We start from the raw sequence: 15,726 nt of genomic DNA on the forward strand, positions 1-15,726 counted from the left end.
TGAAACTCAATTTTATCCATACAACAAAATGTGGAAAAAGTCAAGTGGCGTGAATACTTTCTGAAGGCACTTCGAGATTGGCTCTTCAGGCAGTCATTGGGTTGCTAGCCTTGTACGTAGCACGTAGTTAGCTCTGTATGGCTGTGTATATTTGAGTTTTACCCGTTAGGCTATTGTGCTTTCCTCTGGTAAACAACACACCTATGCTCAAGCGTGAAATCAGGTTTCACAATATACTAAAATAACTTTATTATTTAAGTAATGTTGGAATGTAGATTGTTATACTGCACAATTTCCAATGAATGAGAATTATCTTTGACGTAACTCCTTGCTAACAAACCACAAAGTCATACCAAAAGTCGGTGTAATGGTTTATATGCATTTCTATTAAGTCTCTCTCTCTCCATTTTGGGGGAAAGCCTCATGGAAAAATATGGACAACCATCCAAATAACAAAGCAAACTCCCAGTCCAATATCCAAGAAAATATTTAAATCTGATCAAATCTGTCAAAAGTGATGATCCTAGTGAAAAGTACTTCTTTCTTTCACTTGACAGTTAGACGTGTGTAAAACGTAACAGTGTTGTATCAGCCAGGCATGCCTTCAACTTCGGTCATCTAAAATAGAAACTCCCCCATCATTTGAGCCGTTCAAAAAGTGTGTGGGGGGGGGGGGGCAATTGATTCTATTATTGGGAAATATATAGAGTTTAACTTATGATACAACTCAAGCAACAATTTACAAAAAAGTATTTCTCTCAAAACATCAAATGGAATGGATATGTATGAAAATGGTGCCGACAGATAGGGCTGCCATGCTTCTAGCTTACAAGCATTTCGCTACACCCGCAATAACATCTGCTAAACACATATATGTGACAAATACAATTTGATAAGAGCTGTTTGGTTTTCCCGAAAACAGGTATGCACACACACACCCAACACACTGTGACTTCAGTCTGTTTTCCTATGACCCTGTGATGCAGCCCACTGGACAGGCCAATCAAGTTCTTTCTCTTCTTTGTGGCAGGGGTGTGTGTGTGTACATGTACGTGGGCAGCCATTGGGTCCTACAGACAAGCCATAGACTGGCACTGCCCCTTCATGTCTTAGGAGGGGTGGGGATAGGGAGGGCACTTCAGTTATTACTCCTCCATCCTTTAGTCTGTTTTTTCCCCCTCCATCCTCCTTCCCCCATCCCCCTATCCAGAAGGGAGGGCATTTGAGTAATGTGGCGTTGGGCACCTCAGTTCGAGGCACTGCTGTTGTATGCGCTGGAGGTGGAGGGCGTGGAGCCCAACGCCAACGGCCCAGGTCCGGTGGCCAGGGCCTTGCGGAAGGGGGGCATGAGGAAGGGGTCTTGGGCCAGCTGCAGCACGTCGATGCGCTCCTCCTTGCGGTAGGCCAGGTAGCGGCGGATGAAGGCCTGACGGAGAGAGAGAAAAAGGCACCGAAGTGAGATGTTTATTTGTTTTTTAGGGGGTAGATCAGCTTTAATATACATAGAGATTGTGGCATCCATCAATGTAATTGTCTGCATCATTTCCAATCCCCCAATAGATAGATAGATAGATAGATAGGTAGATACACACACACACACACACACACACACACACACACACACACACACACACACACACACACACACACACACACACACACAATACCAGTTAAGAATTTGGACACACTACTCATTCAAGGGCTTTACTTTATTTTTACTATTTTCATTGTAGAATAATAGTGAAGACATCAAAACTATGGAATAACACATTTGGAATCATGTAGTAACCCAAAAAGTGTTAAACAAATCAACATATATTTTAGATTCGACAAAACAGCCAAGCTTTTGCCTTGATGACATCTTTGCACACTCTTGACATTCATTTAACCAGCTTCATGAGGTATTCACCTGGAATGTATTTAATTAACAGGTGTGCCTTGTTAAAAGTTCATTTGTGGAATGTCTTTCGTTCTTAATGTGTTTGAGCTAATCAGCTGTGCTGTGACAAGGTAGTGGTGGTATACAGAAGACAGCCCTATTTGACAAAAGACCAAGTGGGATGGCAGGTAGCCTAGTGGTTAGAGTGTTGGGCTAGTATTGAAAGGTTTCTGGATCAAATCCCTGAGCTGACAAGATAAAAATATCTCGTTCTGCAGCTGAATAAGGCAGTTAACTCCCTGTTTGGCTGTCATTGTAAATAACAATTTGTCCTTAACTGACTTGCCTTGTTAAATAAAGGTTAAAAATAAACAATTATGGCAAGAACAGTTCAAATAAGGAAGGAGAAATGACAGTCCATCATTACTTTTAGACATGAAAGTCAGTCATTACGGAACATTCAAAGTTTCTTCAAGTGCAGTCGCAAAATCCATCAAGCGCTATGATGAAACTGGCTCTCATGAGGATCCCCACAGGAAAGGAAGAGTTACTTCTGCTGCACAGGAGAAGTTCATTAGAGTTAACTGCACCTCAGATTGCAGTCCAAATAAATGCTTCACAGAGTTCAAGTAACAGATGCGTCTTAACATCAACTGTTCAGAGGAGACTGCGTGAATCAGGACTTCATGGTCGAACTGCTGCAAAGAAACCACTACTAAAGGACACCAATAAGAAGAAGAGACTTGCTTGGGCCAAGAAACACGAGCAATGGACATTAGACCGGTGGAAATCTGTCCTTGGGTCTGATGAGTCCAAATTTGAGATTTGGTTCCAACCGCCGTGTCTTTGTGAGACGCGGAGTAGGTGAACGGATGATCTCCGCATGTGTGGTTCCCACCGTGATGCATGGATGAGGAGGTGTGATGGCTGTTACCGACAAGTAAGGTCTCGAACTAAAACGTACATGAACACACTAACCGCTGGCTACTATATGGAGACAAACAACAAACATTTTTTAATGAGCTGTGAAAAAAAGAGTGAACTATTTTCCAATGCTCATTAGACTGGCCCAAGCCAACCCCAGTAAATAAGCCATGTTGTATATGGTACATTCCACTCTCTCTTTCTTCTTGTATGTGTAGGCTACCACTGTACTGTACAGGGGGCCTGCGCTTTTTCTGGGACAACATGTTTGACCATGCCATGGTGGCCTTCCTGGACTGTGTGCAGCAGTTCAAGGAGGAGGTGGAGAAGGGAGACACGGGTATCTCCCTGCCCTACAGGTCAGTCAACTAGTCTAGCAGACATCATCTAATTATAATTGTAATCAGCTACGGATTATGTCGAGAGACCAAGGATTAAGCTGTCAAAAGCTGACCAACTTCAGTTATGTGTAAATTTGGTAAGTTAAACCACTAAATTAATTAGTTTATCTTTCTTCATTTTTCCAATTCATACAAAAAATCACTCCTTTTCATATTCAGATTTGACAAATATGTTCCCTTGTTTCTTAATATTTCATTTATTCTACTTTCCTGCACTAGTAACACATCTGACAGAATGATTTAGCTGAGTATTTGGATTTTATTTTATTGAGGTGTTTTATACAGGTGTTTCTGTAGATTTGAGGAACTGCTGAACACTGTTGGTTTAGACGTTTCTGTATACAATACTGCCTCCTAGTAGTACTGCCTCTTATTGGAACCCTCACAGATTCCAAGGTAGAAGTCCTAATTTGGGCAGCAGGTGGTTTAGCAGTCACTGTATGTCTGTCTGTTCATTCCAAAATACAAAAGAGCAACAGACTCAGGTCCCTTGGTGCATCAGACCACGGATCGCTTCACGTAGCCAGCCAGTTCAGTGCCTTTGAGCCGGTGCTTGGTGGAGTCATAGACCCCCCGTCTAGAGCTCTTGGAGGAGAGCTTGGCACAGATCTCGCTGTGCTTCTCCAGGCGACTAGGATCAAAGCACCGGCCGCAGTGCTCACACTGCTTCAGCTTGGAGTTGGCTGCACTCATCCCACATCGACGTTTCAACACCACCTGAATGAATGGATGTTATCAGATGGGCCAAATAATGGGCAGCTGGGCAACAAAGACAAGATATACAATATGTACAAACCAGATGAGGCTGATGGAAGGAGCTCATTGTAATGGGCTCATTGTAATAGCTGGAATAGAATAAAAGGAACGGTATCACACACATCAATCACATGGAAACCACGTTTGATTCCGATCAATTCATTTCATTCCAGCCATTACAACGATCCTATCCTCCTATAACTCCCCCCATCAGCCTCCTCTGATACAAACGCACGTGATCACCAACACTACACTAGATCAGCAGTTAGCATGGCTTTGGAATGTCAAGCTACTTTACCTGTCTGTCCTCCTTTTTCTCTTCCATGTTCAAACCCTTCTTGACTTCCTTTGGTTTGATCACAGTGTATCTCGTGGCTGTCTGCTTTGGCTTACTTGCCACACTGCTTTGTTCTCCATTTCTCCTCACCTCTTTATTCCTTTCTTCCTCTTCTTCGTTATCTCTTATCATCTCCCATAGGTCAGAATCCACCTTCATTAGGCAAATCTCCTGGATGAACTTCTCCACCTTTTTTCTCAACCGTTCTTTAGCGTTTTTCTCCTCCAGAGCCTGAGCATCCATCTTGGCCCCACTTTTAATCAGTTTCAATTCTTGGGTGACACTGATCAGCTTGGCCTTCATATATGCCATCACCTGCTCAGCCTCTGAGTTAAAGACGTCCCATACCATCTCGTCGGGGCATGGCGGTAGATCCTGTACAGTTAGGGTCTGAGTCTTGAACTGAACGTGTTTCTTCACAACCTGCCTTCTGTACTTTGAAGCAGCAGGACGAGGGCTGCCCTCTGGTCTGACTGGCTGGAAAGGCTTCTTCTTGGCATCATTGTTTGGCACAGTGACTCTGGCTCTAATGGGAGGAAGTGGCATCTTGGCGACCATATTGGCTCCATGGACTGCCTTCAATGGCTTGGCACTATGGAGGTAGATGTCTTTCACCACGCAGGTTTGATCCCTCTTAGTATGGATGGGTTGCAGTGGCTTCCGGATGGGAGGAACAGTAGCCTTCCCTGACTGCTGAGATGTTGGAGCTACATGCAGTCTTTGACTCTTCCCATTGCAGATGGACCTCTTTTTCTGCAGTACTGGGATTCTGGAGGGAGGATGTGGTTTCCTTTCCACAGCCTTCAAACTGGCAAGTCGCTGCAGAGCACCCTTTCTTTCTTCAGTCAACTCCAGTACTGGGATACTGGAGGTGTTTAAACTGTTTTGTTTGAAAGTTGGAAGCTTCTCAGTGGCCTTGGGTTGAGATGTCAGGGCAGGCTGAACGCAGTTGCTTCTGGCAGCTCCAAGGTTCCCTGTTAAAGCATTATCTTCCTGTAGCGGCCGCAAGAATCTCCTCATCATGAAGGAGATTGACAGTGGCATTCTTCTAACCTCGTTCTGCAACTAAGTTTTCGTCAAGTAGCACTTTTGATATTTTATGGTGATCTACTGTGTTAACTATATCTCAGGACGAATTTGCTAGATTGCTGAAAATAGAACACTAGTATCCAAGACAATCAGACACCGGAATGTTCAAACAGAACATTTGGAAATTATTGATCAGTTGTGACATCATAATTAAAACAATCCCTTATTTTAAGTGTTTCTAAAATTCCCTATGGGGAGAAATGAATGGTGGAAATACGGTTAGAACCATTTCCTTGTTTGACCGCTATGTTTTATGGGTATTATGACTCATACTGTGGTACTCTATTGTACTTACACAAATAACTGGAGTTGGTCAGCTTTTGACAGCTTAATCCTTTGTCTGTGCATGATCATTTGCCTCCAACTAGTCACTAGCATGAGAAATCTGCAGATTATTTTGTTTTAGTTTACTGGCCTTAGATTTTAAAAAATGTGGGTGTTAGCAGTTGTAGATGTTGCCAGTTTCTTTCATACCCCTCAATAAATAAACACTTGGGGGTTTGAGTTTTAGCACAACTTTTTCTGTTATGGTTCAGGATGGATGTCGAGAAGGGTAAGATTGAGGCATCGGCGGCTCCTACTCCATCAAGACCCAGTTCAACTCAGAGGAGCAGTGGACCAAGGCACTCAAGTTCATGTTGACCAACCTCAAGTGTGGCCTGGCGTGGGTGTCGTCTCAGTTTTACAACCGATAGAGGAGGAAGATGACGACTCACCCTGGGTGTGCCCCTTGACCCTTCTAAAACAACCATTTTGTCACAATGTGTGACTCTCAAAAGTTCTTATTTTACAATGCTCTCCTTGCTTCCCTATGATGTTTTGAGAGGGTGGGGAGAAGACTGGAGGAAGGACTTTTGAGATTCACCACTGGTGTGAATTCCAATCCAATAAGTCTTGTTTCCTTGTTTGATTTCCATATTGACCATTTGAAAGAACAAGAAAAAACCTGTTAAATTGTACACATTCATGTCCGCCTAGACTCGTAGATGTTATGAAGGGAGCTATCTGAGACTTTTGACTTTATTTGTTCGTTTTTTTACCCACCTACCATTAGGTGCACTTCTTTACGAGGCATGGAAAAACCTCCCTTGTCCCTTCATGCTTGCGCATAACAAAGGGATTGAAAACTTAATGACACAATACTTTAAATGTATTAATTTGTAAAAACCTCTAGAAACATAATTCCACTTTCACATTATGGGGGATTGTGTGTAGGCCAGTGAAACTCAATTTTATCCATACAACAAAATGTGGAAAAAGTCAAGTGGCGTGAATACTTTCTGAAGGCACTTCGAGATTGGCTCTTCAGGCAGTCATTGGGTTGCTAGCCTTGTACGTAGCACGTAGTTAGCTCTGTATGGCTGTGTATATTTGAGTTTTACCCGTTAGGCAATTGTGCTTTCCTCTGGTAAACAACACACCTATGCTCAAGCGTGAAATCAGGTTTCACAATATACTAAAATAACTTTATTATTTAAGTAATGTTGGAATGTAGATTGTTATACTGCACAATTTCCAATGAATGAGAATTATCTTTGACGTAACTCCTTGCTAACAAACCACAAAGTCATACCAAAAGTCGGTGTAATGGTTTATATGCATTTCTATTAAGTCTCTCTCTCTCCATTTTGGGGGAAAGCCTCATGGAAAAATATGGACAACCATCCAAATAACAAAGCAAACTCCCAGTCCAATATCCAAGAAAATATTTAACCTGTTGAGGATCTTATCCCGATCTTATCCCGGTATTGGGATTCATTGTCATGTGACCATGGCGGGGAATTCAAAACTGCAAGAGTAATCATTTCAAAAAATCAAATAATCAACTATTTTCCTCCATTTGAAAGATATATCTCCTAAATCTAACCACGCTGTCCGATTTTCAGAGGCATTACGGAGAATGCATAAAGTTAGGTTATGTGAGGAGAGTACATTGACAATAGCTGCGTGTAATGTTTAGCCAATTCAAAGAAGGGCATCAACAGACAGAAAACTAGCTAGAATTATGCACTTACCTTTGACAATCTGCATCAGATGACACTCATAGGACATTATGTTATACAATACATGCATTTTTAGTTCCATCAAGTTCATATTTATATCCAAAAACAGCATTTACAGTCGCGGTGAAATTCAGAATTTTTTTCGGCTCGAATGCACCCAGTGAATCCAGCATTACAAATCACGGAATTACTATTCGAAAACATTGGTAAATTATAATATTGTCATTCAAAGAATAATATATTATCATCTCGTAATTGCTACCGAATGGCCAGATCTCAAAATAACTTTACTGGGAAATCACATTTTGCATAAACTGGGTACTATGCTAACAACAATAAGCTATATGCTAAGCTAAGCTATACCGTTAGCATTAGCATCATCTAATATCGATAATAACATTCTAAATATCCCCTTACCTTTGATTATCTCCATCAGAAGGCGCTGCCAGAGATCCCAGGTCCAGAACAAATGTGGTTTCTTTTGACAAAGTTCATAATTTATGTCCAAATAGTTAGCGTTCAGTAGGCTCCCACAAAATGAGGTGGGCAGTGTAAAGTCACGTCGAAAAGCTAAAGAAAACCTAGTAAATAATCTATTTACGTTTGTTTAAACATGTCAAACGTTGTTTAGCACTAATCTTTTGTTCCATTTTTAACGTGAAACATCAGTAAACATCAGTAATATTTTCACACAACCTATCAAGTGTCTAGAATAAACGATAATGACAAAGGCACTCTTCTCAGATTCATGCGCAGGCGCAAAAAATGAAGTGATGACGTGTCAACTTGTAAGCTTTCTAATTCGGTCTGTATTCATGACAGATGCTTCCAACAACTTTCTAAAGATCGTTGACATCTAGTGGAAGCAGTAGGAGTTGCGAACTGAATCCTTTCTCACTGTGGTATCTTTAAAACAATGACACTAAATAGTACAGTCACAAAATTCTCATTTTTTTTAATCTATTTTTCACAGGTTTTTGCCTGCAATATGAGTTTTGTTATACTTACAGACACCATTCAAACTGTTTTAGAAAATTCAGAGTGTTTTCTATCCGAATGTGTTAATAATATGCATATCCTAGCTTCTGAGTTGGTGTAGGAGGCAGTTAAAAATGGGCACATATTTCTTTCAAAATTCTCAATACTGCCCCCGTGGCCCGTAGAGGTTAAATCTGATCAAATCTGTCAAAAGTGATGATCCTAGTGAAAAGTACTTCTTTCTTTCACTTGACAGTTAGACGTGTGTAAAACGTAACAGTGTTGTATCAGCCAGGCATGCCTTCAACTTCGGTCATCTAAAATAGAAACTCCCCCATCATTTGAGCCGTTCAAAAAGTGTGTGGGGGGGGGGCAATTGATTCTATTATTGGGAAATATATAGAGTTTAACTTATGATACAACTCAAGCAACAATTTACAAAAAAGTATTTCTCTCAAAACATCAAATGGAATGGATATGTATGAAAATGGTGCCGACAGATAGGGCTGCCATGCTTCTAGCTTACAAGCATTTCGCTACACCCGCAATAACATCTGCTAAACACATATATGTGACAAATACAATTTGATAAGAGCTGTTTGGTTTTCCCGAAAACAGGTATGCACACACACACCCAACACACTGTGACTTCAGTCTGTTTTCCTATGACCCTGTGATGCAGCCCACTGGACAGGCCAATCAAGTTCTTTCTCTTCTTTGTGGCAGGGGTGTGTGTGTGTACATGTACGTGGGCAGCCATTGGGTCCTACAGACAAGCCATAGACTGGCACTGCCCCTTCATGTCTTAGGAGGGGTGGGGATAGGGAGGGCACTTCAGTTATTACTCCTCCATCCTTTAGTCTGTTTTTTCCCCCTCCATCCTCCTTCCCCCATCCCCCTATCCAGAAGGGAGGGCATTTGAGTAATGTGGCGTTGGGCACCTCAGTTCGAGGCACTGCTGTTGTATGCGCTGGAGGTGGAGGGCGTGGAGCCCAACGCCAACGGCCCAGGTCCGGTGGCCAGGGCCTTGCGGAAGGGGGGCATGAGGAAGGGGTCTTGGGCCAGCTGCAGCACGTCGATGCGCTCCTCCTTGCGGTAGGCCAGGTAGCGGCGGATGAAGGCCTGACGGAGAGAGAGAAAAAGGCACCGAAGTGAGATGTTTATTTGTTTTTTAGGGGGTAGATCAGCTTTAATATACATAGAGATTGTGGCTTCCATCAATGTAATTGTCTGCATCATTTCCAATCCCCCAATAGATAGATAGATAGATAGATAGGTAGATACACACACACACACACACACACACACACACACACACACACACACACACACACACACACACACACACACACACACACACACACACACACACACACACACACACACACACACACACACACACACACAGTACCAGTTAAGAATTTGGACACACTACTCATTCAAGGGCTTTACTTTATTTTTACTATTTTCATTGTAGAATAATAGTGAAGACATCAAAACTATGGAATAACACATTTGGAATCATGTAGTAACCCAAAAAGTGTTAAACAAATCAACATATATTTTAGATTCGACAAAACAGCCAAGCTTTTGCCTTGATGACATCTTTGCACACTCTTGACATTCATTTAACCAGCTTCATGAGGTATTCACCTGGAATGTATTTAATTAACAGGTGTGCCTTGTTAAAAGTTCATTTGTGGAATGTCTTTCGTTCTTAATGTGTTTGAGCTAATCAGCTGTGCTGTGACAAGGTAGTGGTGGTATACAGAAGACAGCCCTATTTGACAAAAGACCAAGTGGGATGGCAGGTAGCCTAGTGGTTAGAGTGTTGGGCTAGTATTGAAAGGTTTCTGGATCAAATCCCTGAGCTGACAAGATAAAAATATCTCGTTCTGCAGCTGAATAAGGCAGTTAACTCCCTGTTTGGCTGTCATTGTAAATAACAATTTGTCCTTAACTGACTTGCCTTGTTAAATAAAGGTTAAAAATAAACAATTATGGCAAGAACAGTTCAAATAAGGAAGGAGAAATGACAGTCCATCATTACTTTTAGACATGAAAGTCAGTCATTACGGAACATTCAAAGTTTCTTCAAGTGCAGTCGCAAAATCCATCAAGCGCTATGATGAAACTGGCTCTCATGAGGATCCCCACAGGAAAGGAAGAGTTACTTCTGCTGCACAGGAGAAGTTCATTAGAGTTAACTGCACCTCAGATTGCAGTCCAAATAAATGCTTCACAGAGTTCAAGTAACAGATGCGTCTTAACATCAACTGTTCAGAGGAGACTGCGTGAATCAGGACTTCATGGTCGAACTGCTGCAAAGAAACCACTACTAAAGGACACCAATAAGAAGAAGAGACTTGCTTGGGCCAAGAAACACGAGCAATGGACATTAGACCGGTGGAAATCTGTCCTTGGGTCTGATGAGTCCAAATTTGAGATTTGGTTCCAACCGCCGTGTCTTTGTGAGACGCGGAGTAGGTGAACGGATGATCTCCGCATGTGTGGTTCCCACCGTGATGCATGGATGAGGAGGTGTGATGGCTGTTACCGACAAGTAAGGTCTCGAACTAAAACGTACATGAACACACTAACCGCTGGCTACTATATGGAGACAAACAACAAACATTTTTTAATGAGCTGTGAAAAAAAGAGTGAACTATTTTCCAATGCTCATTAGACTGGCCCAAGCCAACCCCAGTAAATAAGCCATGTTGTATATGGTACATTCCACTCTCTCTTTCTTCTTGTATGTGTAGGCTACCACTGTACTGTACAGGGGGCCTGCGCTTTTTCTGGGACAACATGTTTGACCATGCCATGGTGGCCTTCCTGGACTGTGTGCAGCAGTTCAAGGAGGAGGTGGAGAAGGGAGACACGGGTATCTCCCTGCCCTACAGGTCAGTCAACTAGTCTAGCAGACATCATCTAATTATAATTGTAATCAGCTACGGATTATGTCGAGAGACCAAGGATTAAGCTGTCAAAAGCTGACCAACTTCAGTTATGTGTAAATTTGGTAAGTTAAACCACTAAATTAATTAGTTTATCTTTCTTCATTTTTCCAATTCATACAAAAAATCACTCCTTTTCATATTCAGATTTGACAAATATGTTCCCTTGTTTCTTAATATTTCATTTATTCTACTTTCCTGCACTAGTAACACATCTGACAGAATGATTTAGCTGAGTATTTGGATTTTATTTTATTAAGGTGTTTTATACAGGTGTTTCTGTAGATTTGAGGAACTGCTGAACACTGTTGGTTTAGACGTTTCTGTATACAATACTGCCTCCTAGTAGTACTGCCTCTTATTGGAACCCTCACAGATTCCAAGGTAGAAGTCCTAATTTGGGCAGCAGGTGGTTTAGCAGTCACTGTATGTCTGTCTGTTCATTCCAAAATACAAAAGAGCAACAGACTCAGGTCCCTTGGTGCATCAGACCACGGATCGCTTCACGTAGCCAGCCAGTTCAGTGCCTTTGAGCCGGTGCTTGGTGGAGTCATAGACCCCCCGTCTAGAGCTCTTGGAGGAGAGCTTGGCACAGATCTCGCTGTGCTTCTCCAGGCGACTAGGATCAAAGCACCGGCCGCAGTGCTCACACTGCTTCAGCTTGGAGTTGGCTGCACTCATCCCACATCGACGTTTCAACACCACCTGAATGAATGGATGTTATCAGATGGGCCAAATAATGGGCAGCTGGGCAACAAAGACAAGATATACAATATGTACAAACCAGATGAGGCTGATGGAAGGAGCTCATTGTAATGGGCTCATTGTAATAGCTGGAATAGAATAAAAGGAACGGTATCACACACATCAATCACATGGAAACCACGTTTGATTCCGATCAATTCATTTCATTCCAGCCATTACAACGATCCTATCCTCCTATAACTCCCCCCATCAGCCTCCTCTGATACAAACGCACGTGATCACCAACACTACACTAGATCAGCAGTTAGCATGGCTTTGGAATGTCAAGCTACTTTACCTGTCTGTCCTCCTTTTTCTCTTCCATGTTCAAACCCTTCTTGACTTCCTTTGGTTTGATCACAGTGTATCTCGTGGCTGTCTGCTTTGGCTTACTTGCCACACTGCTTTGTTCTCCATTTCTCCTCACCTCTTTATTCCTTTCTTCCTCTTCTTCGTTATCTCTTATCATCTCCCATAGGTCAGAATCCACCTTCATTAGGCAAATCTCCTGGATGAACTTCTCCACCTTTTTTCTCAACCGTTCTTTAGCGTTTTTCTCCTCCAGAGCCTGAGCATCCATCTTGGCCCCACTTTTAATCAGTTTCAATTCTTGGGTGACACTGATCAGCTTGGCCTTCATATATGCCATCACCTGCTCAGCCTCTGAGTTAAAGACGTCCCATACCATCTCGTCGGGGCATGGCGGTAGATCCTGTACAGTTAGGGTCTGAGTCTTGAACTGAACGTGTTTCTTCACAACCTGCCTTCTGTACTTTGAAGCAGCAGGACGAGGGCTGCCCTCTGGTCTGACTGGCTGGAAAGGCTTCTTCTTGGCATCATTGTTTGGCACAGTGACTCTGGCTCTAATGGGAGGAAGTGGCATCTTGGCGACCATATTGGCTCCATGGACTGCCTTCAATGGCTTGGCACTATGGAGGTAGATGTCTTTCACCACGCAGGTTTGATCCCTCTTAGTATGGATGGGTTGCAGTGGCTTCCGGATGGGAGGAACAGTAGCCTTCCCTGACTGCTGAGATGTTGGAGCTACATGCAGTCTTTGACTCTTCCCATTGCAGATGGACCTCTTTTTCTGCAGTACTGGGATTCTGGAGGGAGGATGTGGTTTCCTTTCCACAGCCTTCAAACTGGCAAGTCGCTGCAGAGCACCCTTTCTTTCTTCAGTCAACTCCAGTACTGGGATACTGGAGGTGTTTAAACTGTTTTGTTTGAAAGTTGGAAGCTTCTCAGTGGCCTTGGGTTGAGATGTCAGGGCAGGCTGAACGCAGTTGCTTCTGGCAGCTCCAAGGTTCCCTGTTAAAGCATTATCTTCCTGTAGCGGCCGCAAGAATCTCCTCATCATGAAGGAGATTGACAGTGGCATTCTTCTAACCTCGTTCTGCAACTAAGTTTTCGTCAAGTAGCACTTTTGATATTTTATGGTGATCTACTGTGTTAACTATATCTCAGGACGAATTTGCTAGATTGCTGAAAATAGAACACTAGTATCCAAGACAATCAGACACCGGAATGTTCAAACAGAACATTTGGAAATTATTGATCAGTTGTGACATCATAATTAAAACAATCCCTTATTTTAAGTGTTTCTAAAATTCCCTATGGGGAGAAATGAATGGTGGAAATACGGTTAGAACCATTTCCTTGTTTGACCGCTATGTTTTATGGGTATTATGACTCATACTGTGGTACTCTATTGTACTTACACAAATAACTGGAGTTGGTCAGCTTTTGACAGCTTAATCCTTTGTCTGTGCATGATCATTTGCCTCCAACTAGTCACTAGCATGAGAAATCTGCAGATTATTTTGTTTTAGTTTACTGGCCTTAGATTTTAAAAAATGTGGGTGTTAGCAGTTGTAGATGTTGCCAGTTTCTTTCATACCCCTCAATAAATAAACACTTGGGGGTTTGAGTTTTAGCACAACTTTTTCTGTTATGGTTCAGGATGGATGTCGAGAAGGGTAAGATTGAGGCATCGGCGGCTCCTACTCCATCAAGACCCAGTTCAACTCAGAGGAGCAGTGGACCAAGGCACTCAAGTTCATGTTGACCAACCTCAAGTGTGGCCTGGCGTGGGTGTCGTCTCAGTTTTACAACCGATAGAGGAGGAAGATGACGACTCACCCTGGGTGTGCCCCTTGACCCTTCTAAAACAACCATTTTGTCACAATGTGTGACTCTCAAAAGTTCTTCTTTTACAATGCTCTCCTTGCTTCCCTATGATGTTTTGAGAGGGTGGGGAGAAGACTGGAGGAAGGACTTTTGAGATTCACCACTGGTGTGAATTCCAATCCAATAAGTCTTGTTTCCTTGTTTGATTTCCATATTGACCATTTGAAAGAACAAGAAAAAACCTGTTAAATTGTACACATTCATGTCCGCCTAGACTCGTAGATGTTATGAAGGGAGCTATCTGAGACTTTTGACTTTATTCGTTCGTTTTTTTACCCACCTACCATTAGGTGCACTTCTTTACGAGGCATGGAAAAACCTCCCTTGTCCCTTCATGCTTGCGCATAACAAAGGGATTGAAAACTTATTGACACAATACTTTAAATGTATTAATTTGTAAAAACCTCTAGAAACATAATTCCACTTTCACATTATGGGGGATTGTGTGTAGGCCAGTGAAACTCAATTTTATCCATACAACAAAATGTGGAAAAAGTCAAGTGGCGTGAATACTTTCTGAAGGCACTTCGAGATTGGCTCTTCAGGCAGTCATTGGGTTGCTAGCCTTGTACGTAGCACGTAGTTAGCTCTGTATGGCTGTGTATATTTGAGTTTTACCCGTTAGGCAATTGTGCTTTCCTCTGGTAAACAACACACCTATGCTAAAGCGTGAAATCAGGTTTCACAATATACTAAAATAACTTTATTATTTAAGTAATGTTGGAATGTAGATTGTTATACTGCACAATTTCCAATGAATGAGAATTATCTTTGACGTAACTCCTTGCTAACAAACCACAAAGTCATACCAAAAGTCGGTGTAATGGTTTATATGCATTTCTATTAAGTCTCTCTCTCTCCATTTTGGGGGAAAGCCTCATGGAAAAATATGGACAACCATCCAAATAACAAAGCAAACTCCCAGTCCAATATCCAAGAAAATATTTAAATCTGATCAAATCTGTCAAAAGTGATGATCCTAGTGAAAAGTACTTCTTTCTTTCAATTGACAGTTAGACGTGTGTAAAACGTAACAGTGTTGTATCAGCCAGGCATGCCTTCAACTTCGGTCATCTAAAATAGAAACTCCCCCATCATTTGAGCCGTTCAAAAAGTGTGTGGGGGGGGGGGCAATTGATTCTATTATTGGGAAATATATAGAGTTTAACTTATGATACAACTCAAGCAACAATTTACAAAAAAGTATTTCTCTCAAAACATCAAATGGAATGGATATGTATGAAAATGGTGCCGACAGATAGGGCTGCCATGCTTCTAGCTTACAAGCATTTCGCTACACCCGCAATAACATCTGCTAAACACATATATGTGACAAATACAATTTGATAAGAGCTGTTTGGTTTTCCCGAAAACAGGTATGCACACACACACCCAACACACTGTGACTTCAGTCTGTTTTCCTATGACCCTGTGATGCAGCCCACTGGACAGGCCAATCAAGTTC

General features: G+C 42.1%; 2 protein-coding genes across 2 annotated transcripts; both read right to left on the reverse strand.

Moving 5' to 3' along the window:
- Positions 1–1,011: 1,011 nt before the first annotated feature.
- On the reverse strand, positions 1,012–5,435 carry LOC115170588 (uncharacterized). The gene is made up of 2 exons (XM_029726852.1): positions 4,259–5,435; positions 1,012–1,426 (listed from the first exon to the last, which is right to left on the reverse strand). Exons 1-2 carry the CDS (start codon positions 5,339–5,341, stop codon positions 1,247–1,249), a joined length of 1,263 nt encoding a protein of 420 aa, XP_029582712.1. The 5' UTR covers positions 5,342–5,435; the 3' UTR covers positions 1,012–1,246.
- A 3,639-nt stretch (positions 5,436–9,074) lies between these two features.
- LOC115170589 (uncharacterized) lies at positions 9,075–13,546 on the reverse strand. The gene is made up of 2 exons (XM_029726853.1): positions 12,370–13,546; positions 9,075–9,489 (listed from the first exon to the last, which is right to left on the reverse strand). Exons 1-2 carry the CDS (start codon positions 13,450–13,452, stop codon positions 9,310–9,312), a joined length of 1,263 nt encoding a protein of 420 aa, XP_029582713.1. The 5' UTR covers positions 13,453–13,546; the 3' UTR covers positions 9,075–9,309.
- Positions 13,547–15,726: the final 2,180 nt, after the last annotated feature.

This window comes from Salmo trutta, chromosome 32 (assembly GCF_901001165.1).
Source record: "Salmo trutta chromosome 32, fSalTru1.1, whole genome shotgun sequence".
In the NCBI taxonomy this organism is placed as follows: domain Eukaryota; kingdom Metazoa; phylum Chordata; class Actinopteri; order Salmoniformes; family Salmonidae; genus Salmo; species Salmo trutta.

Excerpts from the sequence above, each read along its gene's own strand:
- LOC115170588 (XM_029726852.1), bottom strand. The coding sequence starts at position 5,341 with ATGCCACTGTCAATCTCCTTCATGATGAGGAGATTCTTGCGGCCGCTA. Across the intron at positions 1,427-4,258 it reads AGAAAAAGGAGGACAGACAG|GCCTTCATCCGCCGCTACCT; the intron begins GTAAAGTAGCTT and ends TCTCTCCGTCAG.
- LOC115170589 (XM_029726853.1), bottom strand. The coding sequence starts at position 13,452 with ATGCCACTGTCAATCTCCTTCATGATGAGGAGATTCTTGCGGCCGCTA. Across the intron at positions 9,490-12,369 it reads AGAAAAAGGAGGACAGACAG|GCCTTCATCCGCCGCTACCT; the intron begins GTAAAGTAGCTT and ends TCTCTCCGTCAG.